The sequence below is a fragment of the Symphodus melops genome (genome assembly GCF_947650265.1).
Source record: "Symphodus melops genome assembly, chromosome: 2".
Taxonomy (NCBI): Eukaryota; Metazoa; Chordata; class Actinopteri; order Labriformes; family Labridae; genus Symphodus; species Symphodus melops.
Genome location: NC_136692.1, coordinates 6,710,476 through 6,726,828, shown reverse-complemented (window position 1 = coordinate 6,726,828; position 16,353 = coordinate 6,710,476). Strand labels below are relative to the sequence as shown.

General features: G+C 40.3%; 1 protein-coding gene across 4 annotated transcripts in view; it reads right to left on the bottom strand.

Annotated features, from left to right (window-relative positions):
* Positions 1-16,353, bottom strand: part of doc2g (double C2-like domains, gamma) — a 72,374-nt gene that overhangs the window by 36,207 nt on the left and 19,814 nt on the right. The window contains exon 2 of one of the 4 annotated variants that reach the window (XM_079338032.1): positions 10,415-10,541. The exons of 1 other annotated variant lie outside the window; for it this stretch is intronic. Coding sequence is in view for 1 of the 3 variants with exons in the window: in XM_079338029.1 (XP_079194155.1) it covers positions 14,164-14,230 (67 nt within the window). In the remaining 2 variants the exon portion in view is untranslated. Of the gene's footprint in view, positions 1-1,460; positions 1,612-10,414; positions 10,542-14,163; positions 14,231-16,353 lie in introns of those variants that run through there. 2 more of the 4 variants (XM_079338029.1, XM_079338030.1) reach the window with 2 other exon arrangements.

Genomic DNA, 16,353 nt, shown 5'->3' with positions numbered 1-16,353 from the left:
TTGTCAGAGGTTTTTTTTTAAACATAGAAAATTGTTTTTAAATTTCAGTTTGATATGCAGGATATTGTACAGTGAGCGGGTTGCTACAGCAGAATAAAACCCGACGCTATAACAACCAGCGAAATGCGCATCATACATGTCATCATGAACGGGTGACAGACTGTGGGGACACATCCATGTGAAAGACTGTTGTTGTTGGGCTTACGTCCTTCTAATTGTGCCTTTAACTATATGACACAGCTACATCACTAATGCAAACACGGCTTCACAGGCTACACTGTCAGGTCAATTGAGGATGCAAGTAACTTGTCATCACCCCTTTCTCCAACAATGCTTCATGTCACTATTTCAGTGCTGACTTGTTTTACAACAGGAGTCTGATTTTGTTTGAAAGGCTTTCAGGAGTATTATTTACCTTCAAGGAGAATGATTTGCTCTTTTGGTGACTGATTGATGCATCTCTTAAGGAGACACACATAAATAGCTGGCTTGGTCCCCGTTCATTTGTTTCTTGTTGTTTGAAAACTCATAAATCAAAGTCCTAACTCTCGGGCTGAACTAATGAGATTGATGTATTCATTATCAGTCAATCTCTCTCGTTTTTTTCCTGCCATTTAAATCATTATTTGTTTATCAAAATGTCAAAAAATTGTCAATAATTTGAAGAACTTTCAAGAGTTGATGCTGATTTATTAAAATGCTTTGTTTTTGCTCTAAAGTTGATAAATAGATCAATGCTTAAATAAGTGATGGAAAAAGGCTGCTGATTTTATTTTAACTCACAAATAAATAACTTGCATTTAAAACCATGTTATTCTTTTGTATATGTCGGTATTTTTCTTTGCGTGTCCTCAGAAAAATGTCTGTCTATGCATAATAGATGAGTGTGCATGTACAACCTAATGCTCAAAATGTGTTGTAAATGGCATGCACAACTTAGTTTCTCGCAGTATTGGAGCTTCGACTACATTGTGAACCGTATTGACAGTTTGCTTTTTTATATGCATTACATAAATGTGGAACACCACGTAGCTCATGTGAAAAAAATCTGACACAAACAAACAGAAGGAGACTGAATGCAAACTTGCATTATAGAGCACATGCCTCCTTTCTTCACTACACTGAGTTACAGTACTCATACAGAGTCTCCTTTACACACACACACACACAAGAGGGTAATGACTTTCCACACAGATGGAGACCTCAATCAGCTCATTCTAATGATGATACCGACACTCGTTCACATGCTTGTACTGCTCTTCCATAAGAAAAGCCAAATACAACACATTTGTCCCTGCGCCAAAATTAATCACTTGCAGCATGTTGCTCACTCAAACTCAAATCGCTCACACCAGTCAGACACAAACACACACATACACACACACACACACACACACAGACTCGACACATGCAGCCACATGTGCACACATGCACAAATATAGACAGGGACAAAAACGTACCCAGGGACAGTCTTCATCTGTGCCAGCACTCCATCTTGCCTGCTCTCACGTCCTCTGTTACTCACACACTGAGGAGCATGCAGACCAGCTTTGAGTCAATATATCCCTCCGTACACTCTCTCTCTCTCTCTCTCTCTCCCCCTCTCTCTCTCTGTCTCTTCGTTTGCTCTCCTCCACTCCTCCGTCCCTCCCTCTTCCCCTTCCCTTTTACTTGTGACGTATCTGGTTAAAATATCCCCGTCAGTCCTTTGCAGGCTATGCATATAGAGCTGTCACTCACTTTTTTTCATGAGGCGGGGAGATTTAAGGAAACCCGCGAAAAAGAGATGTGCGTGTGTGTTATCTGATGGTTTTGGTGGTGGTAGTGTGTGTATGTGTGTGTGTATGTATGTGTGTGTGTGTGTGGGGTGGGGGGTGGGGGGGGGGTGTAAAAAGAGGGAAAGTGAGAGATGAGGAGAAAAAAAACTGACATCATGAAGACTGACAATCCCAATCACAAAGACAGCAGCTAAAACAAACCTAAAAAAGGAGGACATAATTATCTATATATTTATTCAGTCGATAGAGAGAAACACAGAGAGGAGGGGGGGAATGAACACACAAAAAGAAATATCACTCTGGGATGAAAACAAAAATCCAGCAGCTGAAGGGCAGAGAGAGGAAATTAAATTCAACGTGTTGACTGAGCTGAACAGAATACACAGCCAGCCATACAATCGCATATCCAGATTACTTTGTGTTAGCTATGACTATGGCCAATATCAGCCAAGCATATGTGTGTTGGTGTGTGTGAAAATGTGTTTTGCCTGTATGTATCCAACTTTGGCCGCCTTTGTAGTAACAACAGCCAGAGAAATAGAATGAAAAATAAAACAAAGAAAGTGACACTGCAATAAACTCCAGGCGGACATAAGAAGGGTATAGATACACAGGACTAAATGCATTTATATCCCTATTTAATGCTTACTGTACTTTTTTTTTTACAGAGCATGCTAATCCCAAATAACTCCATTTAGATTTCTTCTAAGAGGTTTAACAGGGATTTCTACCTGCTTGGGGTCTAATGTATCCACAGCATTAGTAGCACCATTATGAAGGGTAGATTATGTAGAATCCTTAGTCTGTAAATGTCTCATTTTTAGTGATTAATAGTCAATACTGTCAAGAAGGCTTACTATTTCAATAACAATACAATTATGTTTACACCCCTTCATCAAATGTTTCCAGCCAAAGGAAGGATCTGCATTCACATGTTGGTTTAAATGAAATCAGTAGACATGAACAAATATCTGACAGAAAACGATATATTTTATTTTTTTTTTCAAATGGGCTCTCTGTAATGTCAAAACACGGGACATAAAGCTTCAAAAGAATAAATAATGCTTCATCAGAGAAGTCAGTTCAAAAATGTCTCTGCTTGTGTAGAAGTCTCTTTGGGGCTTCAAACCCTAAATACTGCACATCCCCAACATGCTTGTGAACAATGCAGGACCCCGAGGACATCTGGGGCTGGCCTACTGGCTTTCCCCAAGAGTTTTAAACAAAACAAGGGGAAGCTGCGTTTTGTTATCACGCAGCACAGACATAATCTTCAAGTTCATGTAAGACCAGCTCCAACTCTGACGTCCATTAAGTCCAAGCTGCAAACAGTTAATTTCCAAACTGTACTCTACTCTGGAAGGACTCCAAGCTTGTTTTAAACTCAATTTGAATAATTATCATTAGTATTTATTTATTAGCTTATTATGAACTATCTGTCTCTGGTCTGCACTGTGAAATGTTTTAATGAATTATATGAATGAATTTTAAATTAAGCAAAGTTTAAGCCTCAAGATGTAGGGAGACATTCTTGGATGGATCGTTACCACACTCGTTTTGATTGACTAGTAGTAGTAGGAGAGTGTGTGTTCATATAGGGATGGTAAAACTTAAGTCCGAGACTTCAGAGCAATACAACATTAGTAGACCTAAAGAGCAGATTACAGAGGAGACAGGGCAGCAGATAGAGTCGGAAACTGGGGAGAGAGTGTGGGGAATGAAATGAGGGAAAGGAGCCACAGGTCGGATTTGAAACCTCAGCCTCTGTGAATGGGAAGGCGAAGCAACCACTAGGCCATCGGCGCCCTGATTTAGTTTTTTAATGTTGAATTTCTGCACAATGTAATAGTTCTCTTTTTTGTCCTCATTTATCTCATATATTTTGTTATTAATCTTATTTTTTACCTTATTTCATGTTTCTTTGTATGCTCTGTTTTTGATTCTGTAAAGCACTTTGAAATGCTTTATGTCTAAATGATTCAAGGGTAAAGACAAGGGTACAGGAAGGGAAAGGTGGTGAACAAAGCTTGAACAAAAAAAAACAAAAAAAAAAAACTTCAGTGGACCTGAAATATGAGAAACGTCATCGAGAAAAGAAGCTTATGAAGAAATGTGTGTCGCTCAAAAGCAGCAGGAGGGCTCCTTTGTTTACAGCATGTGATGGCAGAGGATGATTTCAAAACCTGTGAATGACTTATTACTGTCTGGAAAACCATCAGAGCTCTAATTGGAGACAACATAATTTTCCACGGTTGAAAAGTAACAGATGAACAACAACAACAACCCCAGTCTATTAAATTAATCTTGAGCCGCAGGAGGAAGGGGAGCTTGTACGTGTAGACGCATGTGGCCGTCCGTCTGTGGCCACTTTGATTTACTTTGGGCGTCTTTTAACTATCGGCATCTCATCATCAATAATGCGTTAACAGACCATTACGCTGTTTATTCATTAATTTGTAAAGAGAACACGAGTGCTTAATGACTTGAAATGAGATAAATGAACGTTCAGTCTACCAAAGCCAAGCTATCCATCTAGAAATAGGTGCTTCAGACATGCAGAGCTACATGCTTTAAGTGGAAGCAGAAGCGCTGCTAAAGTGCACCCCTGTCCTTGTTGGAAGATGACAGAGTCCTTTTTAATGGGCTTCATGCTGTTGGTTTCTACAGAGCTGCACATCTTTTTGGTGGTAACTAAAAAAAAAAAAAAAAAAAAAAAAAAAACTGCATCTGTGCAAAGGTTTCTCCCCACCCACAGCAGCAGCTATCAGACAGCTGCAGAGCTCTCACAGCCGACCTGCTGACCACCAAAAACTCTCAGACGCTCTCCATACGGCTGAGCGCCCAAAGGACTCACTGTACTCCACTAGAAGGGCTCTTAAACTGCAGTCTCAACATGTTTAGGTCATGGCAGATTTACAGAAGACTGAAGAGATATGATGTGCATTTGCAGCGTTGGTTCACCATCACTAAGAAAAACATAGGTCAACCTTTAGTTGCATGATTCCAGGGTCATAGCCAGGTAACATCGAGGACACTGAGGTCATGTCCTCGGTATTATTCCTGGGATAGTATTCTGTAGGTTTTGGCGAACATTGGGAAGCTATACTTGGTATTTTTAGGCAGACGATGATCATTTTAAGACTGAGCCAACAAAATAAATTAGTCTCTGCAGGAGATTTATTCTTGGCAGCACAGGACCATTCATAAACAGAATGTGTATACCTTCTCTTTGGAAATAAACGGGACGAATTGTAATTTGGGACCTTAATGAGAAACTTTGCTGTTTTCACACATGCACTCTGTAAAAAATGTTTAGAACAATTCACAATCCTGAAATCTGATTAGCATATTTACACACTATGTCCCTGACAGTGTGATGATATCCCTGTCCGTCGCACTGTGTAATGGGGTTGGCCTGACAAGCCACATCGTCAAAACTATGACCGTCAGTTTTTTTGCTTTAACATCATTACATTTATAGATAGATAGATAGATAGATAGATAGATAGATAGATAGATACTTTATTGATCCCGAGGGAAATTCAGGTTATTTATTGGACAGTATAATGGATGGTTACCTGGTAGGAACGTAATCAACTCTGCTGGGTGCCTCGCAGATATTGTCCTGAATATTTTCTGCTCAATCAATCAATCAATCAATCAATCCAACTTTAACATGGAATGTTACACTTGGTCTGGCAGGCTTGAGGGGTGAAGTTTCAGCTCACCCTGATTTTTGGAGTTTTGTGCATGTGTGAAAACACCAAATGCTATGCAGTTCTGAGACACGTGTTATCTACAGCTCTGTCACATAGACTTGAATTAAGATGTTTAATTTTGAAAAAGAATTACAATGTCTAAAATCTGTAATAAGTGAAAATTACACTGTCAGAGGCCAGAAAGAAATATGCTTATTATTAGTGACTGTGCTGTGAGCCAAGTAATCAGTAGATTCGACAGGCACAGGCTTAATTGACACTGTTCACAGTGACACCAAACCACATGGATTTGTCTGGTCTAGCGTGTCCGGGCAGGTTCTGAGGAAGAAACACAATCAATTGTGCTTGAAAAATGAAGTCTGGACGACGGCGCTGCACTATTGATCTCTCTCAGGGGTAAACATTAGGTAGCCTGTCAGATAGATATTTAACACAGTGGCTTTGCCCATGAACTGACAAAAGTAAATAATAGTCAAGAACATCCCAAAAAATAAAAACATGATGGAAGAATCAGAGCAGAAAAATGAAGTATGCTAATGAAGGAAATGCAGAAACAGTAACATTCAAAGTGCTAACAGGTTTTAGCCACAAGGTTATGAAGCCATAAAACCGACATCAATCCAATTATAACAGAAAGTGTTGAAGAATATTAAAATGCATAAACAAACATGATTCACTCAGTTGCCATACCTCCCTCAGCCTGGGTGTCAAAATGAATAAGCATTCATGTGGCTTTTGAGTTCAATATAAATAATAAACATCGGGAACGGGAGAGAGAGAGAGAGAGAGAGAGAGAGAGAGAGAGAGATTGGTTGGCAGGAGGGACTGGGTACGACCAATTTGTGGGAGAGCATTCATCCAGTCGCTCTGCATGGAGTGATAATCTCCTGCCATTACGACAGCACAAAGCAGTGCAGGTTTTCCATTAAGTGTCCGAACACAACGTTCCCAGTCTCTCAGCCAACCATTAGCTGTGAGATTAAGTAAACCTCCATTTACATACTGTAGCTCTACCCCGCAATGAATTTTTCAACATTTGGCACCACACAAGATGGGGAACCGCATACATTTCCTGATAACGATCAAAGCATCCCCTCACTCTTTCCTACACTCGTCCTTGAAACTGAGTGCAGACAGATCTTGAATTTCTGAGTTACTTCTTTGGCTTTTTTTTTTTCTTTTTTTTTTACATAATGTGGAGCAGAGTGTGCTGGACGAGCCTGTATCTTAAAAGTCAAACTGGCTAGGTCATGTACACTGTGAACAATTGATAGGACTATCCTGTGGTATGAGGAACAGCAGTCTTACCTTTAGCAATCACCACAGCTAGAGTTTATTTAAGTTTTGGTTCAACTTTGAATCTTTCAACGTGGGACAAACACAAAAATTTGAAATGAAATGGTTTGTTTTGTTTTGACCAGAGAAGTAGGCGGCACCCCCCACATGGCTGTAATGCCACAGCAAACCAACAGGTGTTGCAGCAGTAAAGGCTAGCAAGAGCACACTGGTGCGGTTCTAACTGATTTAAAAAGCATTTTTCTAACAAGCTGCAGAAAAGTGGTAAAACTAGAATAAATAGTGGCATTGCTTTTGAAAAATGGAGAGAGGTTAGAATGCTGAAAGCTTTCAATGCAGAGCTGATTAAACATGGAAGCTCACCCCTTGCACATATGCCATTCGGATCAGATTTTTTATGAACATTTTTACAGCCCAAGATGCACTGAATTTGTTTTCATCCCTTCAGATTTAGGCTACTTTTATATGTGGTCATAAATTCCACACAGGTTGGATCTTTTGCAATGTAGCTTCAACCTTTACAGTCACGTCGGAATACATGCAACTTTTATATTCATCACCCGTTGGCAATGCATTTTTGAGTAAATAGCACACAATGAAAAACAACACACTCCCTGTATCCAAGGCAACGATCCCATGATGTAACAGACATCTCTCCTCAGGTACACGGCTGATTATACGCCCTGTTGGTTCTCGTGAAAGTCGTGTTTTTAATTAGTTTTCATGTGATTTCAATATAGCAAGACATAGGTTATGCATTAGAGCTGTGTGCAAAAAATATAGATGTATTTTGTCCAAATGCATTCAGTGAGGAACACCGATTCTCAAATATTCTTTGTCACCTTCACCATATCCTCGATGATGGTGTTTATTGGGCGTCTATAGAACCTGATTTAACTGATTTAATGACCCTTGGTCCCAAATGTTCAACACTGTGAAAAGGTAACTGATATCACAAACTAAATAAAGACAACCATGTGTGTAAAATGTTGTGAGAAAATACACCACGATGCCTTCGATTCAGCATGCCCCCTAGCACCAAACATTATCTACCATCTGTTTGATAATAATTCCACTAGTGTCCACTAGAACTCAATATCTTCATTACTGTGATAAGAAGGAAAATGCCTCTTTCTAAAAGAACAAACAACTTAAAATTCATCTGTACTTTAATTTGCATCCCCCAGTTACGGCAGCAATCGTCTAGCTCCACTCAAGTCAAAGATTTCTCAATGATACGGTATTTTTTATGGTATTGGACTTGTCCCTGTCTCAATCCCTAGATGTCTTGGTCTTGTACCTGTCATGTAGCATGCACACGGTCTTGGGTATATCTTAGTCTTGGTTCGTGTGGTGGGTTTAAAGGGAGCCTCAATGACGACAGCCGTTGTGGCCACAAACCTTCAGGGTAATGTTATTTTGAATCTTTCAAAAGTTTGCAGATGTTAGCCATAAGCTTAATTTATCCCCTAGACTTAAGATTTAACCAACACAAGTCCTAAGTATAGTTTAATGAGCAAATCTACAATCATTATGCATTCAGCTTTTCATTTATAAGAAGAAGAAGAAAAGTTATTCCTTTGCAAAAGTTACAGTCTTCCTTTAAAAGACGTTTTTGGATCTCGATCAGCAGCAGCTATAGGATCTTTCCTGACAGAAGCAATATGAATGATGCTAATTTTCCTGGAGTGTCTGAGTCACATTTTAAATCAGAACCTGTCTTTATTTCTTCTCAATGTGACGTCAATCAGAAGAAATTGAATACATTTAATCAGCAGTACTATGTTGGCAAGTGCATTTTTTTAACAGGTGGCTAGTTGTTGATGTTTCCCCAGGGTGACAGTTGGTGTCACAGGTGTTGCTTCTCTCCGCATCACTGTGCTTCGGGGGGAATCATTGGTCGCGTTGGCAGAGAGTGCTGTTCTGTCAAGGTGCATTATTCTTCTCACCCAGCGTCACGTCCCAAACTTCAACCCTGCACAGTTCCTGGCCTCAGCGTCCTCTGTCCTTTTCTCTCAGCTCCTCCCATTGCTGCTCTCACCCACCACCAACATCACCTCCCACTTTCACCTCTCCCTTGTTTTATCAGTCCTCGCTCTGCCTAAGGGCTGTTCTGACACCGACATATCCCATTAACCCAAACTGTGATTTGTCCTTAACTCTGACATGCAGGGGTATTTCAAAAAGAGCAAACGCGGCTGAATTTATGTGTAACTTGTACTTCTGCTGAATGACACTGAACACACTCTGATTCATCTACTGTGCGTTACAGACTGAGCCGGCAATGAAAACAAAGAGGTGACCCACTGACTAATAAAATCATAGAGAAGCATAATGATTTTCCCTCAGGATAAATGCCTTATTTTATTCTTCCTGTCCTTAGTGAAAATAAATTATGGGTCCCCAGTGTTTCCCACAGAAAGACGAGATACTTTGGCGAGTATTTTTTTTTCTTACTTTTATCTCGGGGTATATTTTAATATTAGGTTTGTATTTATATCAAATATGCTTTATGCTAAATTACCTCCGTTTTTGCAACTTTCATCTGCTCAATTTACCCTCTCAAGTATACAGGCCCAAACACGACGACTGTGCCTTGCGTTCTCTTAAAGTTCTGATCAATATTCCGTTATTTATAGGATTTCAGCACTGGATCAGCAGCAAGCAGCTGTACAACGAAGCTATGAGAAGCTCCAGTTTTTCACGGAGCCACAAGGACAGAGAAAGAGAAAAAGAGAGTGAGCGGGGGAGAGGGAGAGAGGGGATGGAAGAGAGGACAGGCGTTCTCTCTCTCTCTCTCTCTCTCTCTCTCTCTCTCTCTCTCTCTCTCTCTCTCTCCCTCCCTCCCTCCCTCCCTCCCTCTCTCTCTCTCTCCTGCAGCAATTTTATGAATAAATGAAGAAAATAAATAAAAGCAGGTCGAAAATGTACTTGGGCACCCCGCTCAACTATCGTGTGTAGGAAACATTGAGTCCAACAACATATTAGAGGAAACCATAGGCTCTATAACTTCCAGATATTCTAGAAGAAGGAATAGAGCTGGAGTTGTAACACACAGATTGAAATAATGGCTGATGAAATTCACCCAGCTCTAGCTTATGATCTAGTCAATTGCAAACAATAAGAACAGCACAAACAAAGACAGTTGACAGTTTAAGGTCTGTGACAGGATTTAGCTTAATTGAAGCCTTGCCCCTTGGCAAACCGCCAAAAAAACTCCCACCTGTCATTAAAATCAACCAAACCCCTCATTATGCACGACTCTTAGCTTTGACATGATCAAAACAGATGTCTGAAAGCTCTAACTTGCTTACATGTCGCTGGAATGAAAACAGAGCTGTCACGTAGCAGCAGCTCAGCTGCCTAGAACAAAGTATTCACTCTGTTAAATGTGTTGTCTTCCTCAAACATGCCTGTTCCTATGTGTTCCACTAATGGGACAGATATGAGTTGATGCAATGAATTGTTCACCAGTTTATAACCCTGTTTGTTTGTGTCAAATCTCCCTCCTGCATAGGAGAGATGATAAGGCAATTGAAAAAGGGATTGGAAAAATGTACATGAATTGAACGTTTGATTTGCGTAATGCAAAAGATTGACAAGAATGGAAGCACATATCACCTCTGAACATGTTTCCTGTCAGGTCCTCTTCTGCAAGCCCTTGTTTGGGTTTGCAATTTTCTCCGCAGTATGGCACTCTGCTTTTTCTTGCAATAGCTGTTTTGAATGCAAACCCATTTGCTCTGCACTTGAAAGAAAATGAAATCATGTAAACAAATCTCAGTCAGCAACAATGTAAAAAGGTAGTTTAAAGAGGGTGCTTAGGTGCCTTTTTGTGCTTACAAACTTATAGCGACAAATGCACCTTTAATGTCAATGTGACAACCAATAAGCACTTTAAGTATATTCTATTCATCACATGGACAAAAATATAGCTATGCAACTTTCTAGTGTGCTTTAGCAGAACTCTGCCTTGTGTTGAAAAAATACAATTGGATTTCAAGGTTTGAGATTGAATCACTCTCCCGTTGACACTGATTTCCAACTAGCCTGCTGTTCCAACTCTGAAGCAAAGCTCAGCACTAACAGAGCCACATTATTCGTCATTGACCCAATTACATCCTACATAGATCATGTGATACATATTTCTCTCTCTCTGCTCTCTATGTCTTGTTCACCCTTTCCTTTTTCTTCCGCCCCTTTTGATGAATAGCTTTGCTTTTTAGGACGAATGACAGCTCTTGATTAATTGTGTGTGCTCTTTTACTCTTCCGGCCATCTCGCCTCCATTTCTCCATCTTATTTCTCTTTCACAACCTGCGTAACAAGAGAAATACTCTTTGCCTGGGTTTGCCCCATCAGCATATTCCCATAAATAAAAGAGGGGGAGAGGTGGAGGTGGAAACAGAGAGGAGGGGAAATGGAGGGAAGTGTGGCCCAGAGGCAGGGCAGTGGGCATGTGCGAAACGAAGGGGTGAATAGATGGAGCGAGAACGGGGGAGACGAGCCTACTGCTCCAGATCAGGGGAGTGAAGGTTACTGCAGAGAGTAAGACAGGGAGAGATAGAGATGAAATGGAATAGAAATGCAAATGTTAAAGAGCACACAATTGACTTCCGAACATGGAAAATACTGCTTAAAAAATCAGCTTGAAGATGAGGATGGATAGATTATGGGAGGAAGAGACAACCTGACAATGAAAGAAAATTATAAATTGACGAGACTGATGACTTAAAAAGCTGGACTGTGTAAAGAGTCGGAACAATTTCCTCCAATATGAAATAAATTGCACAAATCAAACTAAGTCTCCCATCCTTTTTAAAGTTCAAAGAAAAATAGCCCCCAACTTTCACACAATAAAAGAAGCTTTGATGCAGAACATGACAGGAGGATGAACAGCAGACCAGGAGATAAAGGAGTGGGGGGGGGAAAAAAGAGGATGTGAAGGAGCAGTGATTGCAGCGAGGTGTGCCCTGTGGCAGGACGTCATGCTGTGCTTAATGAGGCAACAGTGCAAGCAATTAGTTCCTGATATGACATTATCCGTCACCAATAACTGAACGCATCATTAACCATAGCCTCTTTCTCTCTGCCTTACACTCACATATAAACAGAACATATGCATGTGCTTAAATACAGTGTGCTTGATATAAAAGGTCTAAAACGTCTAAACTCTGTCAATGTCACCAAAATAAACAAATATTTACTGCGATAAAAGCCCATACAGAGAACTCTATAAGTGGTGAATTAGTTTGGAGTAGCTGATGACTCATGCAATGCGTTGTTCAGGCGCAATAAATTCTACAGTTTCCCTGAACATTAAATGCCAAAACAGACTAAATCATCTCTGAAGCAACTTCTGATGTCAAAAGTAATGAGGAGCTCAAAAGAGTCTCAAAAAGGCTATTAAAAAAAATCAGTTTATGTCAATAAATGTTTATCCCATTCAGCTTCCAAAAGCCTACAGAAGGCCATGTGCATGGGCAGATACAAAAACTCCACCTATGTGTGAAATCTTCTGCTCAGGGTCATTAGTCAATGCAGCAGATTTCTTCTCTGTACAACTGCTAAGTCTTTACTTGAGTAGAACATAATCAGTCAGTGATCAGTCATACTCAGACAAAATACTCATCCAAAGTAATGCATTATACTAGTATCCATAGAAATTTTTTAACATTTTGAACTTCAAAATAAACTAATTTTCATGACAAACAACACTTGAGTGGGAAGAGGGAACGATGATGATGATGATGGTTACTTAAAAGGTGCCATATTGTGTTTTTTTTTTCTGGTTTGAGATGCTCTTTAGTGTGTTTTGTATTGTGCATGATTAGGCACACCTATATGCACAAATTCAAAGTTCCTGGAAAAAACGTCTTCTGCTACGTCCTCATGTTAGTGGTAGCAGTAGCTGCATGTCACGCTCGCTGAGGCACGTGTGCGCTCCCCTCTGGAACATTTGGTTAGAGTTTATATTGGAGACCACTGCAGATAAATTGGTATCTCTAATCCTTTCGCCAATCTTGTCCTGCACATGAGTAAGGTGTACACAATGCTGACTAAAATGTCATCCTGCTGTCTTTTATGAGTCCTTCCTCACTCCCTTTGAGCTTTTGTCTTGGAACTGAAAACAATGCGTCAGAAATGTGCCGGAACTCACTTTGTAACCCACCCACCTCCCAAGGAGTTACAAAAATCAAAATGTACTGAACGTGAAATGATCAGTCTTGTTGTTGATGGTCTGGTTTGCTTTTGTAACAAAACAAAACAAAATAGTTGTTAAACTCAGTATGTTTCTCATCCAACTAAACCATTCCTCCCAGTAGCTTTCACCACATGCTGGACTTGGGATTCATCAGAACAAAGCCAACAGACAGCAGACTCAATAACAGATTTAGGACACAACTTTGTTGATTCCAAATATCCTTTACCTGAAGCAGGGTTTGATAAATGGATAATCTGTACCAAATGGAGATCAGTGCCTAATGTCTAGTTAGAGGCTTGGTCAAGGTACCGCACTGAAAAGACAAGAATGCTGGAAGGCTAACCACTAAGAGCTAAGACGAACTGACAGAGGACAAGGAGAGCACAAGGACTAAATACACAGGGGAGAACATGTGACGAGGGACATGTGAAACTAATAAGACAGGTGAAACTGAACAGAGTGGTGCAGACAATCAAACGGACAGGAAACACACAAGGGCACGAATTTAAAAACAGGAGAAGCAAGTGTGCCAAAATAAGACAGGAAACAACTGCATCTTGAAAACCGGGCAATCATAAACTAATCAGGGAACCGGGGCTTAACATGTGGAAGTGTGAACTTTACTGCTACTTTGTACCAGAATATTTCCATCAGAATATACTTCAAATTACAAACTGGAAGTATGTGAATGTTATTTCAAGGAGTTGGGGGCGACTAAACGCCTCTTCAATCACTGCTGTAGCATATGGTTGCAGATTTCAGTTTCATGCTGCTCAAAACAGCATCAGTGCTCTCAGCCAATCCAAGCTATGCTTAAAAAACCAGAAGCTGATTTCCACTTAAGTTAACGATTCAAAGGTCTGCACTCCATTGGGAGCTGAGTGGTGCATGGAATGTGACATTATTGCACTCTCTTGTCTTTTTTTGTCAAGGTAAGGAGTGAAATAAGTTTCCACTTCTTCAAAATAGCCAAAGCGCTAAATAAGGGCTTTGGTTGGAGGCACTAAGCATATTTGAGCGTAGCGAGGGTTTGATCACGCAGGGGAATAGGTTCCTCAACAGTTTTCCACCGCATCCGTGCCTCGCTGGGCAGAGAACAGGAGGCGAGGCAGGGAGGGGGAAAAAGAAGCAGGGGAGAAGGCATAAAAACTAGATTGTGCCTTACCTGCAGTTTTTGTTTTCTCATGAGCACAACAAAGTTTGTTTTTCCTACTTGTCGGACTTTCACCCACCTATTTAAAATAGAGAGATGCGTCAGTGAAAACTAGAAGTCATGCACCTGTAAAAGCGGAAAATACTTTTTTTTTTTTTTACTACAGCGGCAAGGCAGTGAAGAGTCAGCGCTTTTGCATTCTTTTGTCGTGACATTTGAGGAAGAGTCATGGGTCACGCTGCCAGTTTGTCCATTGAAGTGAGACAAAGTTCAAACACTGACCACAGCAGAGCGGAGCAGAATGCCACGGAGACAAACAACAGTATTTGTATGGACAGTTAGACCTCTTTGAGGACCAGAGGGACTGAAAATGTGTCATTTGTGTTCATGGGGGAGAAAAGAAGGGCCTGATATTCACACTGAGATAAAAAAAGACAATGCTGACCTTATTCACAGGTTAAACTTGAGGTGTCCCTCCAGAATGAATAGTGTGCATGTTTTGGACAGGCCTGCTGTTGCTGAGCAGTGTGGCGTTCAATAGGCGAAGGCCCACAGGGTATGAAAACCCTCTCCATGTATTGCCTGACTTCACTAATTAAAAGCAGTCATCGGTGAAGAGTGAAGAAATCGTTCGTTGTGGTGAAAAGATGGACAGTACAAAGAGGGGATAATTGTCATTATGTATCGTATACGTTTAGCACACTGACAGAGTGCACATTCACTCACCTCAGCTAAGACAGCTAAAAAATAACATTGTTATCTTAAACTTCAGGAAGTGTGGTTACACTGGCGACATTTCACGAAACATGCGTCAGTGTCTACAACTGTCACCTCAGGCTTTTATAGATGCAATTTAGTCCAGCTCTAAGTTAATTAACCTCTTGAACTTGAAATTCCTCTCTCTCATTCTTTCACTTTTGTGGGTTAATTTTTACACTTGCAGCCAATTTTAAAGTACAGTCTTCATCTTCCTGTCCTGAAATCTCAATCAATGTCCAATAGGAATCCTTTGGCGCAACAGTTGAATATCTTGAACATTATTGTTCATTAAATACAAGTTCAGAGGGACATTATTAAACCTATATTCTATCGTCTATCATGTTTTACCTGTGATCCAATTCAAAACAGGGTAAAGATTTTTACCAAACTCTAAAGGAAAAAATCTAAATCCTTTCTGTACATGCGGTTGAGTTCTGCTTCCTCCTTCAGTGACACATTGTTACATCATATTGACATTATTTATGAGGGGAGCCTTGGCAGTCTTTATTCATGTCCGTGTCTCTACTTGGCCTTTCTTTAAAGTCTATATAAAAAATGCAGCATGGTGCTGTAGTTTTTTCTAAGTACTCAAGGCAGAAGCAGAATTCCAAGTTACAGCAGTGTTTACTGTGTGAGCAAACCAAGCACTACAGGTCAGATATAAGAAATAGCATGGGAACTTAATTTCCATAGCCACACAGGATTTTTGCACAAAGGTCAAACAACATTATCGATGGTTCAGGCTGCAACTGCCCGTGGCCTGCATTGTTGTGTTAGCAGGCTAATGTTAGCACACTTTAGTGAACTCGTAGCTTCATATTGCATACCTTTGCAAAGAATGGCCGTGATCTAAAAACGCTTGCTTCAGCCAGGAGAGGAGTCAGCCGTCCCGTAAACCTGAGCTCCGACTCCTCTCACTCGTTGTCAACAGTCATGACTCGGAGAGCATAAGATTTACTTGACTTCTGCTCTTTTATGTGTAAAATGTTGCATAGTCTTCCGTTCAGAATACATTTTAACTTGAAGAGGTATTCTCTACTTTAAAAAAAAGTCTCCCTTTGTCGGTGGTTTTGTTATATAAAATGGGCATGTCTGAGTTAAACACAATCTCTCATCTCAGCCGTGGACTGGCTGCTTTTGTTAAGCCGTGACATTTTATCTGAAAAGGTCTTGGGCTTATGGGAAATGTTATTCCTTGAAGAATGATGAGAACCAGCAATATTGAACATTAGCAACAGCATCTTACGTTAAAAAAGTTTAAAAAAATGAAAATGTAATCTATGCATAAGAGATGAGCCAATTACCACATTAGGAAAAATCTAAAAATCTCTTGTCAGTGGGCACCAATCTGATCACAGAAACGTTTCTGAGAATGGATCCGTTCCAAGGTTAGTGTACATTTTTCTATTAAGTCATCCTGAAGGACCTTGGAAGTTGGATTTC